This window comes from Rhopalosiphum padi, chromosome 2 (assembly GCF_020882245.1).
Source record: "Rhopalosiphum padi isolate XX-2018 chromosome 2, ASM2088224v1, whole genome shotgun sequence".
Taxonomy (NCBI): Eukaryota; Metazoa; Arthropoda; class Insecta; order Hemiptera; family Aphididae; genus Rhopalosiphum; species Rhopalosiphum padi.
In genome coordinates this window covers 12853174-12866796 of record NC_083598.1, presented here as the reverse complement: position 1 = coordinate 12866796, position 13623 = coordinate 12853174, and the positions used below count along the sequence as shown (strand labels likewise).

The 13623-nt window shown below is 26.7% G+C and overlaps 1 protein-coding gene across 1 annotated transcript in view; it reads left to right on the top strand.

The window, feature by feature from the left end:
• The window catches only part of LOC132921507 (uncharacterized), a 32134-nt gene that overhangs the window by 14964 nt on the left and 3547 nt on the right, over positions 1 to 13623 (top strand). The window contains exon 2 of the mRNA XM_060984568.1: positions 1121 to 1234. Within this exon, the coding sequence (XP_060840551.1) occupies positions 1121 to 1234 (114 nt within the window). The remainder of the gene's footprint in view (positions 1 to 1120; positions 1235 to 13623) is intronic.

Here is a 13623-nt window from a genome sequence, read left to right as displayed (position 1 = left end):
TAATATTATTATCCTCAAGGGAAATGAGGGTCATGGTGACAAAATATTGATTTTTGTAAATATTTTTAGCGTTGATGAAGTATAATGTAATGACCGGAAATAGTCTACGGGAAATTTATTATTGGTCTTGGATAAAACTATTGTATAATACGATATTAACATATACAAATTATAATTTTATTATAGTAAATAATAATACTAACGAAACAGTCGGAGAAGGCGTTAACACAAATCGTGTCGTATAATGTCGAGACTGTATATATATAGGTTCTTCAACTATAGGTAAAATTATTCAACGTGAACTACCTAAATTATTCATTTTAACATATATTCGAGTTATCGAACCATTAAATTATACTGTTAATCAATAATGATATTCATTTGATTGAGCGCGGCTGTGATAGCTAACAATTCATATTTGTTAATAATTATATTTGCAAGTACAATGTCCATTTTATTTTATTACCTATGTACCTTATATTTCTCAAAACAGATACAAAATATAATATTATCCATAGACATAAATAAATAAAATACCACTACTAAAGTACTAAATAATATGCAAACCAAAAGTATACCTACTATTATTATTATTTTTTATTTTTTATTATATTGAATAAATACTATGTTTTGATATTGAATTTAAAATAGATTACATTGTTTCGCTGGAAATCAAAGTTCAATTTATTAGAGTAACTAAAAAAATACATTGTAAACATTTTTGTAATGATAAATTATTAACATGTCAATTATCAAATCTCAAAATTTAAACGAGGAAAAAATAGTAAATGCACAAACCTCAATCAATAAACTAAATTGTTGCAGAGATTTACAAATACACGTTTTTGAATACTTGTGAATGATTGGAACTATCAAATTATTACCTTTTATCAATTACATTTGTTTATTTTTGAGAATATTAGATTTGTATTTTTATTTAAAATATTACTTATTTAATGAAATAAAATAATCATATATTTTTACGTTATATGGTCTGATGTCAATAATAATAATAATAACATTATTACGTATATACCCTCCAGACATTTTTTTTCCTAAATGAAATTTCTTATAATATGACCTCTATTTTTTTACTCAATTTGCGATGTTTATTTTTTAGCTTGGGTTTACGTTTAATGATGGGTGAATTTCCCGTCGAGAGAGCGCTGGAGCATCTAATCAAGGAATCGGCTCACGGATGGCGGAGATTGAATTGTGATCGGCTTTTCCCCAGGTATATATAACAATTAATTTTAACTAAGTTTAATATGGTTTATATTTTTTTTAGGGTAACCTTATTTGTTTAGGATAAATAGGAAAATATTAGGGACATCATAATTTATTCAATGTAATTATTTTTATTTAAAGAAAATATTATTCAAGAACATATAGTCATACCATTGTCAAAATGATCTTTGTAATAGTCTACGGTCTTTGACTTAGGTAGTTACGTCTGTAAGTAGGTTAAGTTGGTTAATCGGAGATTCCCGAAAATCAAGTCTACGTGGATTATCATGAAGAGGGGGGGAGAGTAAGATAGGTAAGAACTCAATTTTGACTTTAAGGCAATCCGTAGTTTGATGTCAGATTGGTTATTATATACACTTCGATGGTTCTAATATAACTCTATAGTTAATTATGACGTTTGCGTTATTATAAAAAGATAAATATTTTGTCCTGGTTAATGATATGAATATATTTGCACGGTTAAACGATCACAAATTGTTATGTTAATAGGTGTACGTGGTTGGCACATAAAAATATATTTGTCCACCAATAATAAAAAAAAAAAATCCTTAAGGTCTTAATTCAGGAAAATAATTCCGTACACTTCTTTGTACATAATGTTATAAATAAATTATTCAATTTTTGTATTTTGAGTCAGCATCAGTACTCTTGATAATATTAAAAATATGTAAAGTGACATTTACATCAATTTTGTATTTATACAGAAAAAAAGGAATATAGAAATGAATTACATTTTTTATGTTACAGAAATAATATTATACTGATTATGTATTATTATTGATCTATTATTTTAGAATAATAATATTTATTTATACTTTTTAAATTAAATATTATTTAAAAAAAAATCAATTAACACTAATTGTATTTGTATAGCAAGTATAATACATAAGCAGAGAGATAAATATAAATGGTTAGGTTAGGTTCTTGTTATGAAAAAAATACACATTGTAATCTAAGATATAGAAATATAGATAATGTAATAGGTAAGTATTCTTAAAATATTTTAATAATATTACGAAAGTATATTATCTAATAAATTCTTTTGAACACACATTCTGAGTAACAAAAAGTGAAATTTTTAGTATATAATATTATATAGTACCTATCATATAAGAATAACAATTTTAATAAATATTAGCTTATAATAAAACACATTAAATATTACGTGTTGTGTCATAAGCTAATCTCAATTTATAATTAACCCCTTTTTACAGTAAACTTAGTAACTTACTTATTATTTTCAATATATTTGAAACTAAACTTTACATCCGTCAAGATGATTTTAATTCACTGGCATATGTTCTACTCTGTGTTTATGTTGCTAAATTTTAAAACAAATTCATTACTTGCTTTGTATTTGATATACTAAATTACTAAATAACTAAAATCGATAGAAATTTATTATTTTAGACACCACCGTATAGTTGCAAGGTCGTAACTGAAATTAATTTTAGGAAAGATTTTAAGCCAAAAAATTGTTTTCTAATTTTATTATAATACTGTATAGATTATTTTACTATCATATAATATAACATGAACAAATTTTGGGGGGGGGACGGGCTGAACTCCCCAAACCCATCTAGGTATTACACTGTATAGTTGTATTGTATTGCATGAAGTTTTTTTATAAAATATTATTTAAGTACATTTAAAAATATTATATAATTTCAGTTTTATCTATACTTATTATTAATTATAGGTAAAATTTTAATGTTTTATACAAAAGTCATTACATTGTCATACACTCATAACTCATAATATTAAAATTGTAATAGATGCTAAATTTGGTGAAAATTTTTTAGATTATCCGGATAATTTTTTAAACATCATTATTGATTAATATATTTACATATATTTTTTTTATTTGTTCAATATTACATAATTTTAAATATTTGATGGTTAGGTGAACTCTTTTTAGTAGGTACTCATTTATATAAAATAAATGTGTTATATTATTAGTATTAGCAAGTGGGATATTACTTTAAATCATAAATTACATAATTTGTATAATGTATATTTTATGCATAGGTATACTATATGTCTATATATCCGAGTCTTATAAATCGCATTAGTCATTAATCATTATCTAAAAAAAGTAAATATAGAAATAATTATATTGCACACTACTGCAATAGAATAAAAAGCTAAGTATAAAATATATTATATGTCCAAATTGAAAATTAAACGATGACCACTGTTGTAAGTATTATTTTTAGGTTTCGCATTTTCAATAGTATAACACCATCCAATGTCATTTATCATTAGTGGTCCATCACACTTTCACTCGGGTTTATTGATGACCATCTCTTGTTAGTGCATCAATTAACCGACCTTATTCCAATGGTCACGCGGAGCCTTCTGTACACGAATGTGGTCGATTTATATAAAATACAATGTTCACAAAATTAATGTCGGTAAAATGAACCGGAATAATAAGGCGATAACAATAATAATGTAGGATAAATATAAAAAACCAAGTAAATAGAAAAATTAGTGATTGTTTACATAATTATTATGATATTTTAAGTGGTTTCTTTTCAATGGAGAAAGCTGATGTCAGACCACTAAGCACGGACGTGTTATCATATTATAATAAGAGATTAATATGCATGTGCTTGCCCACTATTAGTGAACATTTAAAACTTATAACTGTTCGAGTCCGATACAATGAGATGTAAATTGTTTTTGTAAGAAAAAATAAAAGAATGTATTTCAGACAAATGATGTTATTGTATGTAACCGATTGTAGGTAATTATGTAATTATTTCATCAAATACTTTACAGTGTGGCTTTCTGTCTGTAGTATGAATACATAAAAATAACCGTAATTTATGATTAAAATAAAATTATAATCTTAATATATTATCAGTACTTCGCCAATTAAAAAAATATAAAATATAATCAAAAACATGCGAATAATTTCTATATATCCTGAAATCGTTAAATATATTATAATGTGTTTTGTTTAAAATTAAGTTTTTTATAAACCTTTTGTATGAAATATTTTATGAAGTACAGTTTTATAATATGTAGGTACTTGTATGTTAAAAAAATGAATACATTTTTTGCATTATCTAATATTCGCATATTATTATTAACGTTATTCTAGTTTTTGTTTACATCATTTTTGCCCTGTTAACAGTATCATTAAATATCTGTTATAAATAAACAATATAATAAAATTAGCGTTTATTAAAATTATCACTTAAACACGAGGAATAATTTTATATTATGAAATTAAAATAGTCCATACAAATATTATTATCTGTATAATAGAATAATTTTTGTTTTTGATATTTCGTAATAATTAAAAATGTTTATATATATACTTTCTAATTGAATCTTATTGTTGTCATTTGAATCTGTTATGTTTTTAAAACTGGCCAATTTATTGTATTGTGTTTTCCCTTTAAATTCTGTGGTTCACTGTTTCATTACCAGTTTTAAATTGTTTACTTCCGGATCAAAAGTGAAATCATTTAGACTGATAAATGTCATATATTTTTTGGAATTCACTAAATATTGAAAAACATATCAATTCATTTTCATTTCAAAATCATACATAAATATGTTTCGCTTTCTGCGTTTAATTATAATAATTATCACTCCTTTGAAATGTATTAATTTATGGCCCTCTGTTTATAATGTTGTATGTTGTATTATACGAGTGTATTCCACAAAATAACGTTATAATATAGGATATCCTATGCGGACAAAGTATCACGACTTTCATTCTCCCGAGTATTAAAACGTTAAGATATTTATATACGTACCAGCACTGCCCCCGGTCAAGATTAACGGTTACTACGACGGTTGTTTGTTTGTGATTGTCGAGTTCAATAATATTATTAAATTGAGAATGCAGCGACCTTGCTGTTTCAAGATCAGTAGCACGATATCGTTTATATTTCGTTATGTGTTCTAAAAATAAATAAATATTTGTTCAAGGTTGATGTCCTCGGAATTGAATAATATTATAATAATACGTACGTAACAATACGTCGTGAGAATTTCGGATATTTTCTACTATATAATAAATTGTAACTGTACGGTTTGGTATGTCACGGCAATCGTAAATATGTACCTACGTAAAAACTACAAAGGCATGAAAAAAGAGAAAAAAAGACAAACACGAATACTAACTAATAATAATAATAATAATAATAATAATATGTAGGAAATGACATACGTCTAAAAATGAAAATAAATAACATTTTTCAGTCAAGTCTGGGGAATCGGGATCTATTGTATAGTGGCAGGAAACAACACAAAAGACAAAATATTGGCCATCGTGTCAGTAGGCAATAGTAGGTAATAATTACTATTATGGCGTGAGTGACAAACAACTGACACGCTTGCACTGTTCGTTTTCTCGGCAATGTGAAGTGGTGACCATCTACAATACGGACAAGGCATTTTAGATTACATGAAATATGTATGAGTAATATATTATGCATTGACGTTCTCCGAAAATCTTTGGGAAAGAAGTATCTGGTTTTTTTCTTATAATATCTGTAGAATAAAATATGTAAAAAAAAAATACAAAAATTTTCAAAAATGTTTTTACTTAATATTTAATTAAGTACTGAGGTTAATAATTTTGCAGCCACTCATTTTAATTTCCTGTACTGAATACAATTAAAATGCGTTTATATATTAATCTTGTGATGCATTTAATAACAATAAAACATGGTGCGATCTTCAACGAAATTGCTTCGCACCGGTTTAGCCGTTTTACATAATAGTATAATACAATACCATACAATAGCCATTGCAATATCTGTCCATTATATTATCGCACGTATTACGTTAATACCAGTTGTTTATATATTTAACGAAGTACCTTATGCAAAAATGACAAGACAGACAATTTTAATTTAAATGTCACACAACAATTTTTTAGACTAATTTCACGTTACTCAAAATAAAGTGATTTTTTTTTTACTTGTTTTTCTAATGTTAAGTTTAGCTGCTATAGTATACTATGGGCATTTACATATTGGCTGGTTATAGAGAGGTTTATAGTCTATAGAAGCAGACTGCCCCCCCGTCCACTCTTGGCGATATGGAAATCGCCACCTGGGTCGTTATAATTTGGGACCAATTTTTTTATTGGGGTCGATATTTTATGTGATATTAAGTAATAACTAAATAATTGAGCCAATTATATCAGTTTTTCGTGATCGATTGTAGTCCCAGTCCATCGCTGATTCGAGAAGTTAAACGCAACACGACACAATTATCAACGTTTTATAACTAAAATAATAAAATAATTTCTGACTTGTTGCGTCGTTTTCATTAAGTTCACCAGCTTAAATTTCCGTCATTACAAATGGCCATCGTATTATAGTTAATATCTAACATAACGTGTATGTTTTCGAGCAATTTACTGAAAGAAATAGATAGCGAAAACAATTTAGGTAATTACGTACACTTCTCATTTGCGAAAAACTCTCTCAACGGTTTGGGATTTTGAATTGTACGTTATTGTTCAAAAAGGTTATCTTATCTTGTCAACGTACAGGTACGTGTGTTGTGTGTACGTGTCATCACTCATAGCTCATAGCTTCTCTGTCTAATGGATAATATTTTTAATTTAATTTCCCTTTGAGTGTACATCATAGACTTTGTTGGTTTCACCGAATTCATCAGTGACGTGAATGGGAATGATATTTTTCAATGACTTAAATAATTTCATACTTATAATACACAGTTGACACGGACTACATATGGCCGAATGGCGAATAGTAAACACGTACCTATGAGTAGGTATGTTACAAAGCGATCGAAAACGTGGCATTTACAAGTTACGGCTGCAACAGTTTGCAGCGGCAAAGTTGAAGTACCTAACCTACACGTTTAAATATTATTATGTTTTTTTTTTTTAATCTGAACCAAATATCAATTGTAGTGCGTTTATTTCTCAACTATTAAGTATCATTTTATTATTGTTTTTTTAAAGACATGCTTATCTGACCGAAAACTTTACTACGTACCTACCTATACTCCTGTATATACCTACCATAGCGTTCCAGTTTCGGATGAATACAACTCATTGTAATAAATTGTCGTCGGCAGCAGCTTGGATCACAAGACCCGATAACGTCGTCGTGCGAAACAACCGCGAGCTATATATTTTATTATTATTATTATTATAAGTTTTTTTTTTCGTTATCGTTGGCTAACCCATCAGTTTTGTATGAAAAAAAAAATACCATACGACGAAAATCGGCGTTTCAGATAGGGACGTGCGTTTGAAATTTTAGAACCAAACGCAATAATATCGTCGTCGTAGTCGTCGTCATCGTCGTTTACCCGTCCACACCGCACTGCGTATACACACACACACACACACACTATACAATAATAATAACACGTGCTAGCAATAACAATACAATGATTTCGTTTCAATTGCGTCCGGACAAAAAAACAATTGGAGATAAACGTCGTCAACATGCACTCGTGCACAGTACTGTTTTACGACTTACCTACCTACCACACGAGACAAACGTTGTGCACAACACATATTATTTCTTGTAATATTATAATACGCGCGGGTAGTGCGCCTATCGGGAAAGTGCGTGCGTGCCTAAAATACAGCACGCGACAGAGCTGATATTTTTCGTTACGAGAACGATACACAAAAATGTCAGATTGTGTACTAAGTTCGATACTACATAATATTATCTGTTTAGTGTGTGTGACTATTGAAATTATTGACGGTTTTATGTTAATACCATACAATATGGTTATATACATAATACGGACTTGGTATTATCCTGTACGAATCGATCACACAGTCCTTCATACACTCAGCATCAGTGGTGATCAGAATATTAGGATGATTCGATTATTATTACAATTATAAACTTTTCTATGACTATTGGATGTAAAATAAATAATTGTATACAATTATTTACAATGATAATATTGTATACAAAGGACAGAGATAAAATCTATATATATATAATAATAATTAATAATACAAAAAAAAATAATATAATATAATAGGTATAAGGTATATTATAAATATTATACATATATAAAAATATACATAGTATATTATGAATAATTATAAAATTACATAAAATTAAATAATATAAAGTTTATGTGTATAATATTATTATATTCTCTAACTTATAACCTCAAGAACATCCTTTGGTTGTCAAAGGCTATATATATTGCAGGGACGACCAACATAATAGATATTCGAATACACTCAAATCTAATGGAAACTTTCAAACTAATGCTTTATATATATAGCAGAAGATTTAGTCATTTACAAAGCTACTGAGTGCACTATCTATAAGGTATTATAGTATTCAGCGACTCATTATCCAGCCTCATCAGTTTCCGAAATCCTACACAATCCCTGTATATAATATTACCAGGGAAATACAAAACAGCCATATTAGAGTACAACTCACTGACTGTAAAAATATTATCTACACGTGAATACTTGGTCATTATTATATAAATGGCAACGAACAAGATTGTTATTATTATGGACTACATTAGGTTATTGCACACTAAGTCTATTGAGGATATTATTCAACCAGAGTAATTGCAGATATAAGTAAAAATTATGTTTCGTAATTTTGTTTTACATTGCGAGAAGTTTCGTCCGCACGTATAGTAGACAATATAATATAGGTAATATACTAATATGATATTTGCTATGCTTCTTCAATTGAAACGCTCATGTTGTACGTCAACCGAACGAATGTCATTAACGTCGGCTATAATATTATGGTTTCACGTTCATAGATGACGTTTTTTCTACAAATTTTACAACTTCGGACTTCTATTATTAACACGGCATAATTTAGAGATCAAATACTCAAATTAAACACACAACTAAAGTTTCTTTATGATATTATAATTATTATGATTGTATCATTTGATAAACTATATTATATTCATCAGTTAATCGCTCATTATTTGCTGTTAATAAAAACCAGATTTAAGCTTATATACTCTTTTCAGAAGAGTTGAAATTTAATACAATAATCAAGTATATTATATTCATGTATTTAAAATCGTATAGATTTTTCGAAATTGAAAATTTCTTAATCATCTACGTGAAAATCATATATTTTATATAAACATAGTTCGTGTTTATAGTTAGAATTTGGGAAAGTTTGTTATAGTTAGTTGGAAATATTTGGTACTCGTTTGACCACCAGTAAATAAATAATTTTTAAACAGAGAAGACATTATACTCATTAATATTGTATGATATAAACCGTTTATTAAACTTTGATCCAGTGGCAATCGTTGATCTATGGCGACGGTTTTATGATTATACAATACGTAATTTTGCAGTCCACTTATAATATAGTACATTAATACATGACAGCGTTGATCTAATTATCTTTTAAGGAAATCCGAAAGAAAATTACGCGCTTGTATAAAACATTCAACGAAATTATGTTAACCACGAGTTCAAGGCTAGTGGGTATTGTTGATTTGTATTGTATTGTCAATGGTCAACTAGAACGAATGTTTTAAAGATTTTTTTTCTAGTAGATAAAGAATTATACTGACTAATACTTGAACGTTTCATATAATATAATATACAGTTAGAGGTAGGCCGTAGGCACATCGATTAATGACTACGTGGGTTATCAGTGGAGTAGGGCATGCTGCAGTAATCACAGATTACAGAAACACAGATTTATCCAGATAACAATAAAGTGAAAACTTTGTGGATTACTCGGGATTTTCGATCCACGTATTATGGTGCTGTGATATTCTTAACCCTTGGTCAAAAATACAATCGAATTTATTTTATGGATAATTAGCAATCTTATAATATTAATGTTAGGTATAAAAAGTAATGGACTCGGTAATTTATTAAAGTAGGTAGCTAAATATTTTAATCAAAGTGATTTATACTTAAATTAAAATTAATAGAATCAAAAAATATATTATTCGCATTTTCCGCGAGGGATTAAACCTTATGTTTTCTTTAGCATTACACGTGTACCTAGTACCTATGCAGTAAATAATGGTACATATAATATTGTATTATGGAGTTAATTCAACTATACGGTTTTTGATGTTTATGTAGTTATTAGTTTATCAATACTTATCACCGAAATATTTTTTTATGAATCGATATTTAAAAGAAAATTAAAGGCTTGTTTTTAAAAGTATTTAGTTTCATTATCGTGCTAGAAGTTTTATTCAGCTTTTAAAAAAGGCACCGTGTTAATGATCTTTAATATGTACACCTGTAGGCAGTATTATATTTCGCTATATTTGTGATTCGTGAGAGGAAGATCAGACACTAAATTACAGTACGGTATTGTTTAATTGTCTGTCGTGGGGATTTAATAATGAAAAAAGTTGATTGTTATAAATCGAAATGAAAACTATTAATTTATTATTATTATTTTTATTGTTATATTCAATCTACGTTTTATTTTATTTTTTGTAAGATAAGCATAACAAATAATTATTTATTAGATTTATGTAATACAATTTTACATGGTGTATTTACCGCAGTTCGATGAACGTGTCAATTAATAACAAGCACACCCAGAGATATAATCATTCATGACGGTGTATTTAAAATACTCAAATATTTGACGTCTCATTTAACTATTAACCCAATTTGTTCACGAAACTCAATAGAAATAACTAGTGTTCTCTCGAAATAGTCGGAATTATGACGATTTATCACGATGACGTATATAATCAATCTGTACACAAATTTCCCCGGGTTGTCGTTATTGATCTATACGACGTGTTAACTACATTTTTTTTTTACCTACGTGATACATTCATAATTTATTATTATTACTTATTTTTATTTTGATCGTAAAGTGGACACCGTCATACCTAGCTACATTATCTTAATAAAGTTAGCTGTTAGGAGGAGGACTCTGCATATACTACTGCAGTCGACTGATGAACAGGAAATAATAATTCGTATTTAATTACATAATTGTTTAATCATTGTTAATAGATACTCAATCAGAGCGTTTCCTACCTAAAATCCATAGTTATCATGGACAATAATTTTGTTTTATAAAATCTGTCATCGTGGTCGTGTTCATTTTTTCGGATCGAGGTTATCGCGTTTGATTGGGTTCAGTGAGTAAAATCGAAAGGAAATAGAGCAAATCACTTTACTCTCTCCATGATCCACTGACTAAGTACTGCTACACGTCTATATATACATATAGCTTACCACGTCTATATATACATATAGCTTACCACGTCTATATTTTCTCATGCATGTCTATGACAGTGTCCACTAATGATTATTGTTTTTAGTATAATATTATATATTCATTATATTGAAAGTTATTATTAATGTGTTTATTCGTCTCCACATCTCCAGCTACCGTTAACTTTTTGAAAGCGAATGATTATATAGGTAAAATTTAACACATAAGTAATCATTTGATTCGACAGAAGAATGGAAAGGTGTTTCAAACATAACAAGATTAGTTTAAAAAAACAAAACATGTTTACTAAATTAAAATAAATTAAGAGTGCCCGCGAAAAATCATCGTCATTTTTACGCCTTGTCGGAGCTGCATAATCAGGTTGTTAATTCACAATTAATGTAAATCGTTCAAATAAAAATATTAATAAATTAAAAGTGAAAAGTGTAACCTACTTATTGTTGTTAAAAACGTTAACAAAAATTGTATAAACAAAGACATAAATATTTATCAATAACTATTTATATAGGTTGATAAAAGTTGTTTCAATCAACGTAATAAAATGTGGTTATAATGTAGGTACTCATTTTATATTTGTATAAAATCTTATAAATTTTGTTTATTTTACATGTTTGTATTGATATTATATATTTATTGCCTTATTGGTAGATACTAAAATAATTGCGTAGGTATTTATACATTTGATTGGTTATTATTTCTGTAGTATTTTCTCTAGCTACTTTATTAATTGATGAATTAAAATTGAATTTCCCTACATAAAAATCAATTTCTTATTACTGTCAACGTATTGACATATATGCTACTAATTTGACTGAAAAAATTCACTATGGTGACTTTCATACAGATTTAAATGATTTAAATATCTTAAAAAAAATATCTCGTTACTTATAAGTTTAACATATTTAGTGTTAAATATGTATGAACAATGACAAAATATCTAAAAACCTTATTATAAAGAAAATGTTAATATTTTTAATTGTTTACCATTTTGTAACAATTCGCACTTACCTAAATATTATTAAAAATATTTAAATAAAATCTAATTTAATAAATTTAAATAATTATGTCAATCGCACTACGTTTTATTAATATACTATTATGTTTTTAATCATACAGTATGGATATATATATATATTATATAATGTATATGATACTACTATTAGTATAATAAATTTATGTAATAAAATTTAAAGTGTACGTATCAATTTACCAATTTAAATTAATGTAGTTATATTGATATGTTACTTAAAACAGTTATGGTTAATGTATATCTAAAATATTGAATTAAATGCTATTTATAATATATTCTATAAATATTTATATATTTATACATAATATAGAAAATAAAATGTAAATTATTTATTTCTCAGTTCGGTGAGATCCTTTATAATATACATTATATAAACCGGTATTTGTTCATATGTAGTAGTCCCTACGTAGTGATAATAAATGGAAGTAAACAAATTCTTGTATATAATATAGTGGTTAAATGTAGACTTGACTTATTACAAGTTAATACATATATAAATACACATTCTTTTTTTATACTTAATTATTCTAAATATTTTTATCCACGATTGGATAAAAATAACTCTGTTTTAGAATATAAAATCTAAAATCCTAATGAAATTAATTTATTTCATCGTACCTATTATATAATATTAACTCTGAATGTATAATAAAAAGTTTCAAGTGATAATTTATTTATAGTTATATTTGGACATAAAATTATAATCATATAGGATGTACAATATACTATTTAAATAATATTGTCAAATAAAAAATTTACTTTAAAAAATATATACAATTATAGGTATTCATAAAATCTATAATACTAAAAATATTAAGTATTTTTTTAGAAATATAAATTGGGAAAATAAAAAAAAAAAAACTAAATGCACTGTAAAAATGTTACAAAATTTGACTATAATTCTATGGGAATTTATTTCTAGATAAAAATAAGTACAAACTATGTACATTCCTAAAATATTTTTATGATTCAGTTACTAAAATAGTTTTAGATAAAACACATGTATAAATTATTCATAAATTTACATATTTCAACAGAATTTTTTATTCTCATTACAAGTTTAAGCGGTGTTATTATACTTTATTATATACAATACTAATTTTTTAATTAAGCTTTATTTTTAATAATTAATCATATAATTTTATA